The sequence below is a fragment of the Aulonocara sp. 'chitande type north' Nkhata Bay genome, linkage group LG1 (assembly GCF_057382095.1).
Source record: "Aulonocara sp. 'chitande type north' Nkhata Bay isolate Kocher_YH1m ecotype deep benthic linkage group LG1, A_spYH_male_GT1.1, whole genome shotgun sequence".
Classification (NCBI taxonomy): domain Eukaryota; kingdom Metazoa; phylum Chordata; class Actinopteri; order Cichliformes; family Cichlidae; genus Aulonocara; species Aulonocara sp. 'chitande type north' Nkhata Bay.
In genome coordinates, this window is record NC_141344.1 from 17,642,195 (window position 1) to 17,659,372 (window position 17,178).

At 41.9% G+C, this 17,178-nt stretch overlaps 1 protein-coding gene across 1 annotated transcript in view; it reads left to right on the top strand.

Annotated features, from left to right (window-relative positions):
• Positions 1 to 1,952: 1,952 nt before the first annotated feature.
• Positions 1,953 to 17,178, top strand: part of gse1b (Gse1 coiled-coil protein b) — a 165,759-nt gene continuing 150,533 nt past the window's right edge. The window contains exon 1 of the mRNA XM_086286088.1: positions 1,953 to 4,886. Within this exon, the coding sequence (XP_086142214.1) occupies positions 2,376 to 4,886 (2,511 nt within the window). The 5' untranslated portion in view covers positions 1,953 to 2,375. The remainder of the gene's footprint in view (positions 4,887 to 17,178) is intronic.

Below are 17,178 nucleotides of genomic sequence, written 5' to 3' on the forward strand. Positions count from 1 at the left end.
CTTTCTTGCAGAGTTCTCCCATTTGATGGTAGATAAAGGTAATAGTAATCCGTTTCCCATTTGCCTCTTATTGATATGTGTAATTTCCAGGAGGTCTCACTGGTGAACCGTGGAGTCCTGTGGTATAACAGTAAAATAATGCCTCCCATATGTCCATTAAAGCACAGGCACATGCAGGACATTGAAGTAATGCATCCAAACAGACACATTCAAAAATCTCTGAGTTTAGAGGTAGTTTTTTTTTATTTAAATAAAGAATAGAAATCAAAAACATAGAACAAGAACAAAATGAAATTTTATGCATTTTAAAGCACATTGGCAGGTGTCCCCTCCCTCAGTGCGCACACTCACATGCACAAAGCGTAGTGTCTGTGCCCTCCCCCCACTTCTGTCATCACCTTCTTCTGACAAACCTCCTGGAGGCCCTACACTACTCAACAAGAGGATTTCATTCAAATCACTTGCAATCTGCATTCCTTTGCTCCTCTTATAACCCTACGGTGTTTTTCTTCTGCTCATCTATGATTTGCTTGCATGAGCCTCTAACTGGCTGGGCAGGGGGATTTCCCAGATGATGCAGTACCAAAGCCTGACGGTACAAGGCAGTATTGTAAATCTATGTTGACTACAAGCCACTAGTGTTTGAGTATGTGTTAGGAATAACTTTAAGCCAGAAAAGAGCAACTAGAGTATGCAATTTAAATGCAAAACAGCAATAGATCAGAGCACCTTCTTTGGTTTACTTCATTCTTAACCTGTGCTCATCTCTGTGTGCATGATCAATCACATTTTTCTGAGATTTCTTGAGGAGGATACAGTTTTCTTCAGGTGGCACAGTAGCGATAATGACATGATAGTGGAGGAGATAATGGAGAAGTGCAGAAATAGAAAGTGGTAGCCTCTGACTCTCTGACATCAGTGGATCACTGAACAGCAGATGAGCCCACAATGGGACAGACAGTCATAATTGTTTTTGCTTACTGTTGTGGTCTTATTGCTGGACTTGTCCTGCTGCCCAGTCTTGTTGTGTAAAATGCTAAAGGTCAGCAAAGGGAAGAGTGGGCGTATGTTAGAGGGAGGTCAATTTTGGTTCACAGCCCTCTTTATCACCTCTTTTAGGGGACTGATCTTTCTGTGTGTGTGTTGACTTTTATATCTGCTTTCTGTGTGAATCTACCCTTTGAATATTCTGCCTTCCCACTTCTGTCAAAGCATTCTTTAAACTCTTTTTGTAAAGGTGCTATATTAATAAAGTGTCATTAGTACTGCTGCTTCTACTACTACTATTATTATTGTTATTATTATTATTATTATTATTATTATTATTATTATTATTATTATTATTATTAATTGTTGTCTAGGAGTTCAGAATTATTTTGATATGAAAGCAAAAGTGCTTGCATACTTGTCATAAAAGAATAACTGTATAACTCTCCTACGTTTCATTTCACCCAGTAAACAAACATTAAAAATCACCAAATAATGTAGTCTAAATTCTAAATAACACTAAAAACTTACTGGGAATTAATATCCACTAATTTGTTGATATATGTAAACAGACCACGTTTCTGGAAAATCAGTTTTATACATTATCTTAATCTATTAATTCGAATACATTAATATATATATATATATATATATATATTTTTAAATCCATAAATATCTATGCGTAATTAAATTAACAAAAGTCTGCTTTTGAAAAAAAAAAAATTCACCTTTGTGCATGGAAAAAAGTGTTCATGGAAAGTTTATCCTACACCGTTTCCCTAATGGGTTTTTGAGGTTTTGCTCACAGGTGATCCACGAAGGAGCCTGATCGTCGGGCTGATGCACGCCCCCTGTAAACTGTGGACATCCTGTGCATGGTCAGTACTTTGATGCATCGGCAGCTACTGAAGGAATGTGTGCTCTCTGTAAAATTATTACTGGGGCTGACAGGGGGTGGAGGTTTCCTTTGGGGTGTCGAAGCGGGTCCCATGAATTGAGGATGGCGCTGTGTACAGTGTGAGCGAGTTAGCAGCCAAAGTTACATGGCGCAGGCAGGAAAGTTTGCAGGAGAGGCGGACAGTGATTCCAAGTTTTTCTTCTGTCATACCCACGGATGCCGAGTGCAATAATGTGGACTACAGTCTTCAGATAACAAGGACTACTGGGATGTTTTATGGATGTTTTGCTTGAAAAATAACAGTTAACGGTTTTCTGCGGTTGCCGCACGCTGTCGTTTCAATGGACTATCATCTATCTTATCACTCAGTGAGTAACTTGAACAGAAATTGACTGCATGGTTTCTCTGACTTGGGCACAAGTGTGCATCACGAATATGAGTGTGTTGTTGACGTTATGCCATGTAGCCTAGCCTTACATGTTGTGAAACAATGAACTCCCCCCGTGACCAGGAATTGGCACCCTTATCTCGGAAACACCGACTCATGGCTGCAGCTATGCCCGGTGAAGACAGCACATTGCCCGGTAACATTTTCAGGACTGATCGGAATGGATTGGGGGGACTTGTTCACTGTTTTATATGTGGAAGCGGAGTTACACCGGGGAAGGAATTAAGGTTACAAGTGGCATATCAAAAAGAGAGGATCCCCTTTTTCCCGTTTCTCCAAAATCAGGAGCCAGCCCCGGGTGCGTGTGAAGTGAGCCCAGATGGTCATGTACTGGTGTGCGCTGTATGTCACTGCTTTCTAACGGAGCAGTGGAACTCTTTCGAGCGGAGCAGGACACCCATTGAGAAGCGCATGTACTGGCTGAAACGTCCGTACCAGTGCGACTCTCGTCGGGTCCCACAGGAGTGGAACATCTCCTATGATTTGGAGAGGAGGATCAGTGTCAGTAGCCAAAACTACGACGGGGGCGCAGAGTCTGATTTCTCTTCTTTTTCAGAAAACGAGAACATTTCAGATCAGGAGATGGATTTTGCCTACAGAGTCGGTGTGGGCAAAGACAAGTTTGTAAGAGCATCTGGAAAATCGCCCAGAGACAGCAGCAGGAAGAACAATGGTATCGGTATTAAAAACAGCCCAGATACACAGCGGGCAGTGCGTTACCCGGTGGGTGTTTATAGGGCGCAGGGATCGCCAAAAGCGGAGAGTGCTCTGACGGCGAGGCGCAGTGCTAAAATTATGAACAATATCTGTCAATCACCAGAATCTTTGGCAAAGTCCCAGGAGAGATTACCCCGGCGATGCTATGACAGCTCGCTCTCTGACACACCAGTGCAAGACAACGGGGTCATTATGCGCAACAGGCGGTGGCTGGAGGAGGAGAATGTCAGACATGTGGAGTCGCATCAGATCCAGCGTGTAGCCGACAGCAGCTGTGCTCCTTCCAAGCATCCATCGCTGCTGTACCAGGGAAAAGGCGAGGAGAACTCCAGCACTTCTGCGTCTTCTGCTGGCACCGCTGCTGTCATCTCTAAACGTAACACGGCTCCTCCCAGGGAGAATAACTCTGACAACTCTGAAGATGAGATTAACATTACAAGCGATGACGACAGGGAATCGTATGACCGCAAAACAGACCGCACAACACAACGTAGACCTGTTGCAGATCAGCCACACCACACTGCAAACTCCAGTCCAGAAGAGTGTGTGTGTTACATCTGTGGCGCTGGGCTCAGACATGATGGACGTTTTAAAGTCAGTGTTCAGAAACAAGAGAGGGCACAGGGTGAGCCCTTCTTTCCCTTCTTGTGGCTTCACTCCCCACCCCATAATGCAATACCTATTAGTCCAGCAGGTATAACCTTTGTCTGTGGCAGCTGTCACACCTCTCTCTTGCAGCAGTGGCAGAGCTTTCAGCTGGCTGATGTGCCTGTCCTTCAGCGTTTGTATGTAGTCCCCCTCAACCAGACCACAACTGGACTTCATTCTTCCCAGTTTCATCAGCAGGAGGGAAAATCCTCAGGGTCCATGGAATGCATACCTGAACCTAAGGCTTCCCACGAGGCCTGCTTCCTTTGTGGACAGGAGTGTGGAGGAGACATGAGAGTAGCATATGCACAGGCAGGGGTTGGCAAATCCCGTGGTGTGATGTACTTTCCTTTCATTAATATGTTGCCTTGCCCCCCTAATGCACAGGGAGTGAGGAACGGCCGTGTGCACTGCTGTCCTCAGTGCCATTTTATCCTGGAGGAGATCTGGAGTGCGTATCGACTTAGCCTCAGTGAAGACCTCATCACCTCTGTCAGCTCATTCCTTGTCAGGTACCATGCTGCCATGTCTATCGATGTCTCTGGATCAGCCCACCCTCAAACAGGGGTGGCTTCACATCCCAGCACCTCCATGTCAGTGTGCTACCTGTGTGGAGCTGAGCTGTGTGCAGGAGGAGAGTACCAGCTACATGTTAACCCGCCTGGTCGCTGTGGTGAGAGGGAGCCTTTCTTTCCATTTCTCACTGTCCATCCTCCTGCACCCCATGCCAAGCCAGTTGATGCCACAGGTCTGGTGTCAGCCTGTAAGCTTTGCTACCATGACCTGCATGCTCAGTGGGCCCAGCACGAGAGCAAAGGTCTAGGTCAGCCCACCCCTTCTACCTCTAGCTCATCCAGTGCCAACCCCCAACCACCCAGTTCACCCTGGGCACGCCAGTACAGCTGTGAGGTTTTTGTGTGCTTCTTCTGCAGGCAGGAGCAGCGCAGGCAAGGTAGGCTGTGCGCTGTTACTGTGGCCAGACTACCTGTGTTCTTATATGCACCTCGCAGCACACGCATGCTCCTTGTGGATGATGGCAGGAGGTTGGTGATTGGCTCATGTAAGGAATGTAAGGCAATGGTGCAGGTGGGACAGAACATGCAGCAGGACAGGGCTAGGCTGGAGCCCGGAGCCTCAGATGGGGAGAGGAAAGAACAAGAATCAACGCCGCCACAGTCTAGACATAAGGTAAGAAGGAGAAAAAAGCTGTTTGAGAGATGGCACAGTCATATTCTTTTTTTCCTACTGTTTTAAATTCTGCTCTGTTCATTCCAAAACCCAGTATGCTGGGATTTGGATTGACTTGTGTATGCTGGGATTTGAGCTGTCAGTGCAAACTGTGTTTGTCCTAATGCAACCTCTGAGTCAAATTAAAAGGGGTGATAAAGAACTGCAGGGAAATAATTATGTTAAATAAATTAATATCACTGAAAGTCCTTGAAGTTTAGTGCAATGATGTACTCTGCATTGGGAATAACAGTAGTTTTGTGTGAATGTCTCAGTAAGTGGAGACTGAAAGCACTCAGATATTTTACTTCTATAAAGAACAGAGGAAAGCTATGCTGACAAAAGCAGTCCTGTATTTGCTTTTTTTTTGGTTAAAACATGACTAAGTGGGTCTCACCTGAATAGTTTATTTTGATTTGAGCTCATTCACTCAGGAGCATTTTGAAGGAATTTAATGTAAAGATTAGGGCAATAATAATAAAAATTCTCAAGAGATTTATGAAGAAAAAAGAAGCCAGCACTTCTAATCAGGTTTGTGGTACTTTATGTATATACTTAATTTCCTTCACCAGCTTTAGAATTGGATTACCAGTCTGTCACCAACAGGGATTTGTACAATTAAAGTTCAGTTTTACTTTTATTCAATTTTGATACTAAAAAATAAATAAATAGAGTGAGGTAAAGAAATTGTGCATTAACGTCTTTCTCTTTTTAAATTGATTTGTTTAATTGCTCTACCTATTCATATTTACAGTAAATGTATACACAGATATTGGCAATGATCTTCGCTAAAGTAGGTAGCAAAGTAAATGGTAAATGGACTGGTTCTTATATAGCGTGCGTCTATTCTACCTAAGCACTCAAAGCGCTCTGTACAAACCGAGCTGGTACTTTCCCAGACCTGCATTCATTCATGTGTTGTGACATTTTTACCCAGATTCTTCCCATATTAGGGTGATCTGGCAGCGTTTTCTGTGTAAAGCTACTGTGCATTAATCTGCTGGTTTTATGACAAATAACCTTGTATCATAAGAAGTAATTTCGATGCAATAAACTCTTAGCATAAGTGGTCCACAAAATGATAGCAAAATTTAATTTTACCAGATGATCAACAGCAAATTTTCTGACCGTGTGGTTGTATAGGGGACCAGTGTGGGTCAATCAAGGATAGTGACGTGTTAATGAAGAGCTGAGGAGACAGCCAGCTGGCTCTATGAACAGATCTGTCTTGCAAACAAGCACTGACACACTGACCACACAGGACATGTGAAGAACATCTGTGGATGCTATTCAGGTTGCGGATTGGAGCTGTCTATCTAATATCTCCCTCTTCTCTGTAAAGAAGTGCTAGGTGACAGTTAGCATCGGTGTCACAAAAAAAAGAAAACAATCAACAATCTAATGCACTTCATTATCCTGAACTAACATGCAAATGCTTAACGAAATTTTGAGTCATATGCTGTAAAGAAAGATGTGTCATTAGTAACCCAGATGATGCTTGGAAAATCCCGCCATGGTTAGTTAAACATCTGGAGTTCAGACGTGTGTCTATAGAAATGTGTTATTAACAGCTTAGTTGTTTAATTGAGGGGAAAAAAGATGGACTTGGGTCATATTGGTAGGCACTCGAATTGTGAGTGATAAAGTTGTGCTGCAGAGTCCATGCTGCCTTTTGCTAAATCCAAAGTTAAATCTTTATTCTGTGTCTAAGCATTCACATGTGAGCTAGATGAGCTCATAACAGTCACATGAGAGGGGATACTCCAGATATATATATAGTGTGATATAGTGCAGGGTTTTCTCTCCACTAAGGCTAGTGGATCATAAGGTTGGTTACATGAGAACAGTGGCAGCATGAGCAGAGGTTTGGGTGATCATTCTGGATTGGGATGTCTGCAGGTGGCACAGCCGGTTTTGGCCTGTGTGAGGCAATGACCTCATGGCTGAGAAAGTGCCAGTGTTTCTGTGGGCAAGGGGCAACAGGTGCTTTGTCCTCTAGTGTCATGCTGTATGCTTGAGAGGATCTGTCATCACAGGGATTTCGGCTGTCAGGAGGGAGTGCCCATCTGGTTCCCCTTAGTGCAGTGTGTTTGGTAAAAGGGGCTGTATAAATATAAACACTATTCTATTCTATTCTGTTCTATTCTATACTTATACTCATACTTATAACTGCAATATGAAGTGTCAGATTGTTGAAATATATATTTGCTTGTTTTGCGAGATACAGATTAACACGTGAATTAAAGAGCCAGAATGTTATATGCAGATATACTGACAAACATAAGTAATGGGTCGCTATCATGCTCTGTGTTGTGCTACTGTGTGTTTAATTAGTATGTTGGACACGACCTTTGACAGGTCCAACATGTTAACCTTTGACAGGTGCATAAGTATAGACTTCCAGCCTGCGACTGGGGAGGGGCAGCTGGTCAGCAGATCTTCCACTCGCACTCAGTGAGACAGATGTCCGCTGAGTTGCATTTCGCAAACGGTTTACAGTTTTATTCAGTGGTTTGGGAAATGCCTGGACAAACACTTTTTCTTTTTCAAAATATAAATCTTAAACAGATTGAAAGTATATAACCCTCTATCGCAAACAGATTTTTCAAACTGCGTTTTCCCCAGTGTTACTCCACAACTATTTTTTACACTGTTTATTAGGGGGAAAAGAAGAAAGCCATAATGTTTATTTTCTGATTACACTGTTTCAGATGAGTGTTTTTTCAGCTCTGGTCAATTTTGAATAAGTTAGTTTGTAATGCTGTTAAAGTGTGCTGTGTTGCAGTGTGCTCTTATTATGTGCACCGCATAGACTAGACTGAAAAGCAAAACACTTTATAAGACCGCACAACAGCAAGACAGTATATTTACTAATGCATGCTAAAAATCAACAAGGTGCATTTTGTTTTTTATTAAAAATGCTGCTCTTTTTCTACATACACAAGTTTTTGTGATTGAAGCCATACAGCACAATTTTAAATGTACCTGTAAACTCTCCGTTTCCATAGAGAGCAGAATTTTGCACTTCAAGACATAGAAGGCAGGTTAAAGGACGAGTAATCGTTTACCTGACGGTTTGTGAGATGACTGCTGTTGTGAATCAGTGGCTATACATACAAATGTGTGTGTTTTTAAGCAGTTTAAGTAGTTGTTTGATTGATCAGTTAAGTGCAGCTCTCTTTCTTATAGTCATATTGATGTCCAAATGATGCATTAAATTGCACCTTCAGTTTTCTTTACGTTTGTTTATCTTACATGTATTTAATTACTCAAATGTATAGTGTGAATCTACAAAATGAATAAAGTAGACGGTGACAGTAGTTTTCCTTTCCAAATCGCACAATAACTGCACATTTGATCAGTCTGCTTGGCAACAACTGCAAACATGCAGCCATGAAGTCATAAAGTACCATCTTCATCTTCAAGAAGAAGAAGAAGAACAGAGTGTCCGCCCACAGATGGTGTAGCTTTCAAAATGTGAGGCTTTTAGCTAAACCCACTGTCTCCTTGCAACTATTGGTGTGTCTAGTGTTTGTACAATGACATAAAAGATCGACACAGCAAATAAAATAATAGCTAGCTAGACACACTGATAAAATCTGCATGATTGATCTGTCTGTCGGGGTATCCACATGACGTTTATATTTGAGTGGCGGTGTGCTGGAGGCTGTTTCGGGTGGATTGTTATTGGTGATCCGCTCCGAGGGCAGAGACAGATTTCTACATCTCAAATCACTCAATTGCTTTGTGTGTACGCAGTAGTGTGTTATTTAAGGTGTGTCTGTAGTTTACTGTGTGCTTACAGGAAGTATTGGCTTAAAAAAGATGAATATTACATTCTCACTGTCACGGTAAAAACACATCAGCATCTTGACAGTTTCACCAGGGAAGATTTATAGCTTAATGAAAGAAGTGACTCCAACATTAAATTTAGATTTGATGTTAACTGTGAATGAATTAATGGAAGTATTTGAAAAAAAAAGAATTGGAGGCTGAGAGAAGGTGAGCGGGTTAATTGGATTTAAATTGCAGCCAGAAGAAAATCGGAAAAATGGGATTCTTAAAATATCTTCATGAAAGGAAATATTACAGCACGCCAACCGCAGAGTGTTTTACACAGTCCTTGCCTGTGTGGAACAAAGTGTCTTTGAGTGTGCATGTGTTTGTTCAAAACCAGTCATGTTGCGTGGATTGTGTAAAGTTTCTGCAGCTGTGGTTCTGTCCTCCGCTAGCAGTGCAGTTTGACGGGCAGCCTTGCGTTTCTCCTGGGATCCTCTGGGATTTGAGAGGCTTAATTTCAAAGCTGCTGGAGGTGGATTTTGATTTAGCTTTCAAAGCTTTACTCAGTCTCTTCCCGCTAGCCTTTACCCAGTGCTGCATTCTTGCCCATATCTGACTGGACAGATCAGATCATACATGGAGTAGATGAGATTGAGGTATTCCAGTGTTTCATGTCTTACCTTTTATGTCTCATCCTCGAAATCACAAACCTATACACCTCTAAGAGCAAATGTTTTTGGACCTTTTGGAATTGTAAGGATTTCTGCATGGACTACTATGTATAAATGTTGTCTGAGCTTCATCCAAATCACAGTCTAGATGAGTTGTAGACCAATTTTGTGAGCAATCCATTTCGGAAAGCCTTTCTATTTTTTATGCACCTTTAAATATATTCTGTCACTTGTTAGCCTAATGTTGTGCTTACTTTAACAAGCCCTGATTATAGTCATTTAGACTTCGATTATAGTTATTGAGAAAATTGAATGTAAATTATTTTTTTCACTGTTTCATGTTGACATTGCTCTCAGAGAGGAAGGTTTTTCACATGAGTAAAGTTGTTTTTATGCAGTTTGATTTGAGTTTAGGAAATGCAAAGAGATGGAAAGAAAGCAGTGCTGCTGCAGAGGCTCAAAATACTGGTAATCAGTTAAGACTGTGTGAGTTACAATGCAACTGGGAACCTTTAGCGAGATCAACAGTAAAGATTAGAGGATGTGGAGCTACTTTGTCATTCCTGTTGATCATATACATGAAAGTATAAGCTGGTAGCCCCATCTGTGTACCAAACGGGATTGGTTTAAAAATGAATTATCAGTTGTACTTATTAAAACTAATGCAGGAATAAAGTGGACTAGACAATAGGACGTTGGAAATTAAGTCACCAAAGTGGATGTACAGTGTCAACATAAGCTTGTGTGCGTTTCTCAGCTATGAACAGGTATGTGGGAATTTTGCTTCTGCTTCATTGTTCAGCGTATCTTGATCACTTTGCCCTATTGAGTCTGTGGAGTGTACGACATGATCATTAAATTCCATGCACAGATGTATTTAAAGTTGTATTAGTGTTAATGTTTTTCTCATTTGTTATATACAAATGTCAATCGACAAATGTGCTCCCCTAAAGATGTCTCTGTTAAAGCCTTAAATATGTTTTAGATCAGCTTAAGGGGGAAAGCTGCTGATTTCACTCACCAGAATCTGTTTATAAATCATTGGAAGTACAAAGCGTTCCATAAATCTTTTGAAACTCCAGAGGAATAAATTGCCTCAAGTGATGCGACTGTTACCTTTGTATAAAAGTTGTGTGAGAACACGTGATTAAATAATTGGGATTGTTTCTGTTTAACCCATTTAAACCATTTTTTTTGTCGAATTTTGGCACCTGTATTTCTTTTCTTTTTTTTTTCAACCTTTTTTTTGTATGATATTTTAAGGCTTGTTCAAATGTGTAAATACGGTAAATCTGTTTGTCATATATTGCTCCTCCACTTCACATGGCCTTTTTTGTAAATTCTTCTGTGTTGCTTGCATGGCGTTGCAATGTTTAAGAGTGGTTAGGCTATAAAGGCCTGTGCCAGACTTAGATATGGGCACGATCCAGTAGTAAACCTGGTTTGACTGTGGTAATTATAGAGGACAGTGCAATGTAACTATAGCTCAACCCTCTCTACCAGCTGCACTCTAACCATGGCATACATTCACCCACAATCACAGACTAACACTTACATATGCACAAAGAGTAATGTTTCTGATCATTTACATACTGAACAGCTGCAAGCATGTGTGAATGTGTGTCTTTGCGCACACGTGTGTCTACCAGGTGGTTGGGAGCAATGGCAGGTGTTCGCTCTCGTGTTGGCAAAGGCAGCTGGATTGTGCCACAGCTGTGCAAGTGTGCACTCTGTGTGTGTGTGTGTGTGTGTGTGTGTGTGTGTGTGTGTGTGTGTGTGTGTGTGTGTGTGTGTGTGTGTGGTTTTGCACCTGGATGCAACTGGAGTGTGTGTGTGTGTGTGTGTGTGTGTGTGTGTGTGTGTGTGTGTGTGTGTGTGTGTGGTTTTGCACCTGGATGCAACTGGTGTGTGTGTATGCGTATGAGTGTGCGTGTGTGTGTGTGTGTGTGACAGCACAGTAGCTAATAGCAGACCTATTTCCTTGCCAGACATTCAACATGTAACTTGCACTCTCAGTTGACTGGATATTATTCATTGCTATTAAGTGCTAGTCATTAGTCTTGGTCTTCTAGACCTCCCAAGTGTTGGTGAAGATCTGCCTAAATGTGATTTTTCATTCTTTGGCTCTTCCCCTTCATTTCCCACTTTGCTCTTGCCCTGCTGCCCTGCTGATATTTTTAATGGGGTGAAGAGAGAGAGAGAGAAGATTCAACCTTACCCTGCTGTCAGGACAACTGAAGATGTCAGCTGGAGACTAAAGAGTGGACTAAATATACTACACACCCTCTTCCCCTCCGCTCAGCAAACAGGGGCTCTGACTCCTGGCTCTGACCAACCAATTGCCAGATCGCTTCACCTCTTTCTGTCAGCCGACCAATGAAGAGATAAAGATGAACATTACTGGTGATCTTCTGGGAGCGTATTTTGGCTGAGGATGACATTCCCTTCTTAGATTACTCCCTCCTCCTGCAAGCATCCCCAAGTGCTGGCCGTGACCTCCTTCACCAGCACCCCCACACATGCCGCTCAGCCACCTGGTTTCACACATACTCAGTTTGTCCTGCCAGCTTCAGGACAGCTGGGAAGAAGGAGACAGAGAGGGAGCTTTGGACTGAGCCTCCCATGAAGCCAGAGACTTTTGCGTGTCTGGAAGAATCCAGACTATACAGACTAGCCTTGCCACATTTAGTATTATCTGATCTCTACACTGTACATCAAAGTAGTAATGTTGAAGTGATCGCACAATTGTGGTACTGCTGCAATTTTAGGCAGCGCCTGTTTAAAAAAACTTACTTAGGTCAGTGGCTACATTTGACCTTTAGTTTGGATTGAGGTTGAGTTACCTTTAGTTATCCAGAGCATCATGCAAACAAGGAAAGGTGATATAAACTTCCACCTACCTTTACTTAACATACCGTTAAGTGGAGAGTCACAGAAACACAAACACACATGCATGGACACACGCAAACACACAGTCATAGTCAGAAGACTTTGTGAATAGTTTCCATGGGTGAATTTTCCCCACACTGACGTGACCAGGCTATGAGTCAGAAATAAACTGATACAGTTTCTGCATCTGTCTGACAGATAGATACCACAGACACTTCCAGAAGGCCTGTCATTATTTATTTGTTACTTTTTGCCCGCTATCTCTTTCAAGCATGCCATTTGCACTGTTGACATGTTATTAATATAGGTTTCACGTGGCAGTTTACCACTGCTGGTCATGTCTATGACTTACTGAAAGCATATCTAACCTAATCCAAGGCTGCGAGGCTAGTATTATCCTAACATGCAACCTGCCAGCTCGGTCAGTGGCATATCCCACATGGTCAAGAGTTGTGTGCGATGTGGAGCGATGTGCTAGTCATGGTTGATGTGCAGAGCTTACTTTCAAGGCCACAGCGAAGGAGCCAGAGTGGTAAGCCACCAAAGAAGATTTGAGCTGTCAAATGATCTGAAAACCTCTTCATGTGGAGCTCCATCATTACAGTCTCATGTCAGGATTTATTGACAATGCTATTGAGTCAGAATATTTCTTAAGAGGAGCCATAACACAAACTATTGGAAAAGATGGCAAGTATAACGTTAGAGAAACCTTTACCATAAGCGTTGTGACGAGTATGATGTGGAAACCATCATCCTCAGATAGCTGCCATTATAAAAGGCTTAACTTGTTATGAAAGCTCACAGAGGCAGAGGGGTACTAGATGTATTCATGTTCCCCTCTTCTACAGGGGGCTATAAAATTGCACTTGGCTTGACTTGGGTGTCAAAGGTTGCTTTTTTTCCCCTTTCTTTTTCCTTATTCTTGTTCTTCCAGCTGTGTCCTCTGTCCATCTTTCTCCTTCTCTCCCTCATCCCCCTTCACCTCATTCATCTACCCCCCCCCCCACACACACACACACACTCTTTGTTTTTCTCCCCACCTCCGTCCTCCTCTTCATCTCTCCCTGTGGTATTAGCAGGGCCACATGTTGCTGGCTTCTCCTGGTGGTGTGAGCCCCATGGCAGGCCCTGGCTCCAGGCTGACGCGTTACTCAGTGTGTCTCCGTGTGTGTATGTGTGTATGAGAGGGAGAACTGTAATGTGTTCCTGCATGCCTAACAGTCGGTGAGTGTGTGCCTGTGTGCGCGCACGCGTGTGTGTGTGTGTGTGTGTGTGTGTGTGTGTGTGTGTGTGTGTGTGTGTGTGTGTGTGTGTGTGTGTGTGTGTGTGTGTGTGTGTGTGTGAGGCCGCTAACACAGTAACCTGATAGTGGTGCGGCTGAGCAGTACAGAGCAGAGCAGTGCTGTGATTTATCCCGCGGGCCCAGCAGATGGCTGCAACAGGAGTTTGTTTAAGTTTGCTTCAGAGCCGGGCAAGCAGCCAGGAGCATAGAGAAAGCTTGCCAGAAAAATGTTCACTGACTCTGGATGCCTAACCACACCACTCCCCCTCTCCCTTTTCTACCCCCCCCCCCCCTCCCGCCGCCTCTTACCCCTCACAGCCCCCTCAGTCCAACACACACACATACAGAAACACACATGCTCTTGCAGACTTTCTGTCGCTACTCTTCTTTTACCCCTCTCTAATTTCTCTCTTTCCTCCCATCTGTTTTACACACATGCTTACATACATATGCACATTTACACACACACACGCACAGGCTCTATGTTGTGTGTGCTTCTGTGCTCTTTTGGCAACATCCCTGGTGGAGACATGAGCTCACACCTCAGGAGGGGGCATTCAAACTGAAGAGGTGTCCATTCTGGTGGTGATCTTCTGAACACAACCATATGACTGAAACTTTGCATGTAGAAGAGAGATGGAGGATCTCTGGAGCATAAACACCAACAGAGGCGCATATGCAGAGCTACACACTATACCATGTGTAGATGATTTATGAGGTCCAGTTGGACTTTTTTTTTTCATTTTAAGATTTCCACACATGGGCTTTTCTTCTGTCTCTCTCGTTCAAGCGCTTCGTATCTGCTTGCAAAGGTGATGACAAGTTCTCTCGCATCACTTCAGGTCACCAAGGTGATAACTGATGACCTCACTGTCCACACATCAGCATCACTTTTTCTACTTTATCTGTCTCTGGTCCTTTACTTTCCTCTGTCAATCATACTTCTCTTTTAGACACAGTTTAGTGACAAAGGTCTAAGGACATTATAGTTAAATCAGGCAGCAGACATTAGCCAGGCAAAGAGAGACACATTTTTTGAGCATTTTTTTAGACTGAGTTAGTGAGCAAAGCTGCAAAATGTATGAACGTTTTTAACTTGAAATCAGCACTTATGTGCTGAAGGGCTTTGTGGTTGTTGTTTTTTTTCACTCGATCAACCACAAAGTTGAGTCCAGGTCCTTGTATGGAAGCCAGCTTTACATGTTTTCATGCAGTAAGAAATGTTGACTACATTTCTAAAAAAAAAAAAAGAAGTTAATTGACCTCCTACTTACCATTTTACCAAGTGACCGATTTAGTGAACTTCAGTTAGGTTAATTTGCATGTATGTTGTTTTGCTTATGTTTGTACATACTATATGTATAGTGTCTTGGTTTTTTAGTAGGGCATAAAAATCATAATTATATAATATCTATTATATCTCTACATTTACTTATTTGTGGATCTTAAAGATTAACTCTAGACCAGCTGTCCCCAACCATTTTATGTCCGACAATATTTTCACGGACCGGCCTTTAAGGTGTCGCGGATAAATACAACAAAATAAAACCAGTACCAAAATAATATGATTTATTCATAACACACTTGGAAATACCCAGGGAAACAACGTAAAAAACGATAAAAAATAACGATAAAAACCCTGAAAACCATAAATTTCACACCTGAGCCTCAACTCTCGCGCCCGGTACCAAACGACTCACGGACCGGAACAGGTCTATGGCCCGGGGGTTGGGGACCACTGCTCTAGACCATTACAAAGTTTGTCACACTGTCAGGATTTCTGTAGATTTGTGACATCTGCTAAGTGCTTTTTTTTTTCATCAGCATTATTCTATACTTTTTTCTGTCTTAAAAATAAATATTTTGTTTTACATTTTCACAGAAAAATACATATTTTTATTCTATCCATTTATTTTCCTTTTTAGGATGTTAATTTCTTTTTACTTTGCTTTTGTGGACCATATAATTAATTGTGTTTCTTTGATTATATATACACATCTGTTGAACTGAATTGTTTCTGTTCTTTTTGTTGCATTCTCATATGGTCTGTAACCTGTAACCTTCTCCAGTTCAGCGAGAGTATGAAGAAGGTGGCTATTGAAGTCATGCATACACACAAACTGTGGAGGGAGGGTGAGCCTTGTGAGTGCATAAGTATGAGTAATGTGTATATGTATGTATGACTAATTGTGTGAAGCTGTCGGGGTCATTGAGATTTGGCTCAGAACTTTATTTCCTCTAAACATAAGTCATTCTCACTGCCTGTTGTGCCTTCAGGTCAGAGACACAGCTGAATGCTATCTGTGCCGTGTAAGCATGCAGAGTTTGTTAAGGATAACAATCATATGTTTGCATTCCTGGTGGTGTTATTCTACATGCAGAACAGTTGTGTGTTGTCTTGTATTATGGGTTTCATAATTGGTACAAATTATAGAGAAGTACGAAGTCCTCTGCTAAGAAAAGGCGATAATTAATATGTCCAAATGCCAGGAGAGCTGCTAGTCTTACTCTGTAAAAGAGCAGAGAAATATTTGCAAACTGTTTTATTTTACCTGAACAATATGTAAAAATAAATAAATAATAATAATAATGATAACACCACCCAGCTATTAAACCCTTAATATCTAATGTGTCCTATTTGAGTTTTTGAGATTTCTACATCATCAGTGTGATCCCCCCTCCCCCCTTAGATAATCTGCACAATACACTTAAAGCAAATATATTGAATATATTTAATTCATTATTTATAAAGAATTGTCAGAGTGATCAACAAACACACTTAGAATTTTCTGGCAGTAATTTGATGTTTCTGGCTTTAATGGTTATAAAACATGTCTTTCAGCTCATTTGCGACATTTAAGTGCAGCTGGTAGAGAGGGACATTTAATCTATGTCTCTTCAGATTACAACAAATAAACATGCAGCTGTGAACAGGGGAATCGATTTAATATGCTTTTAGATCATTATTTTAAAATGAAATGATGCTTAAAATACAGACTTGCAAGGGGACACCAGCTGTACCAGCAATGAGTTCTCAGAGCACATGCATCTTTGGTAAAACTTTGCAACTGTATCCTGCATGTTGACAATATCCCTCCACAGAGAGACCCATATAAACACCTGCCAAAGGAGTTAAAACCACTTGTGTGGTAGTTCTCGCTACAGTGGGGGCTCGATTTCAAGTCATTTTTCACCAAAGTGCTTTCCAATTGATTAGTATACCAAATTGTTATAACACACAAACTGACTCACTGATGTTATCTATAACTTAAAATGACATATTGGTGCCCTCAAGTGCTACTACAGCCAACACAAAACATTTTTGTGTGCTACTGCAGGCATTTGATTTTAAAACCCACTCAAATATGAACAGGTCACAACGAGCAGGAAGGACAAAAGGAGGAGACGAGTAATAAAGATCAAAGTGTTTGTATGCACTGTATCTTCCCACAGCTGTGCTCCTTGATACCCTCAGAGGAGAGCGAGGTCACAGCAGGTCACAGGTCAGGTAGATTAGCAACCTGCTAATGAATATTTATCTGTCAAGATTGTACTCACTTGACACAGAGGTGCCTCTTATCAGACTCATTCCTTAATTGTGCTCGTGCTCTTATATTGCCTTCGTGTGGCA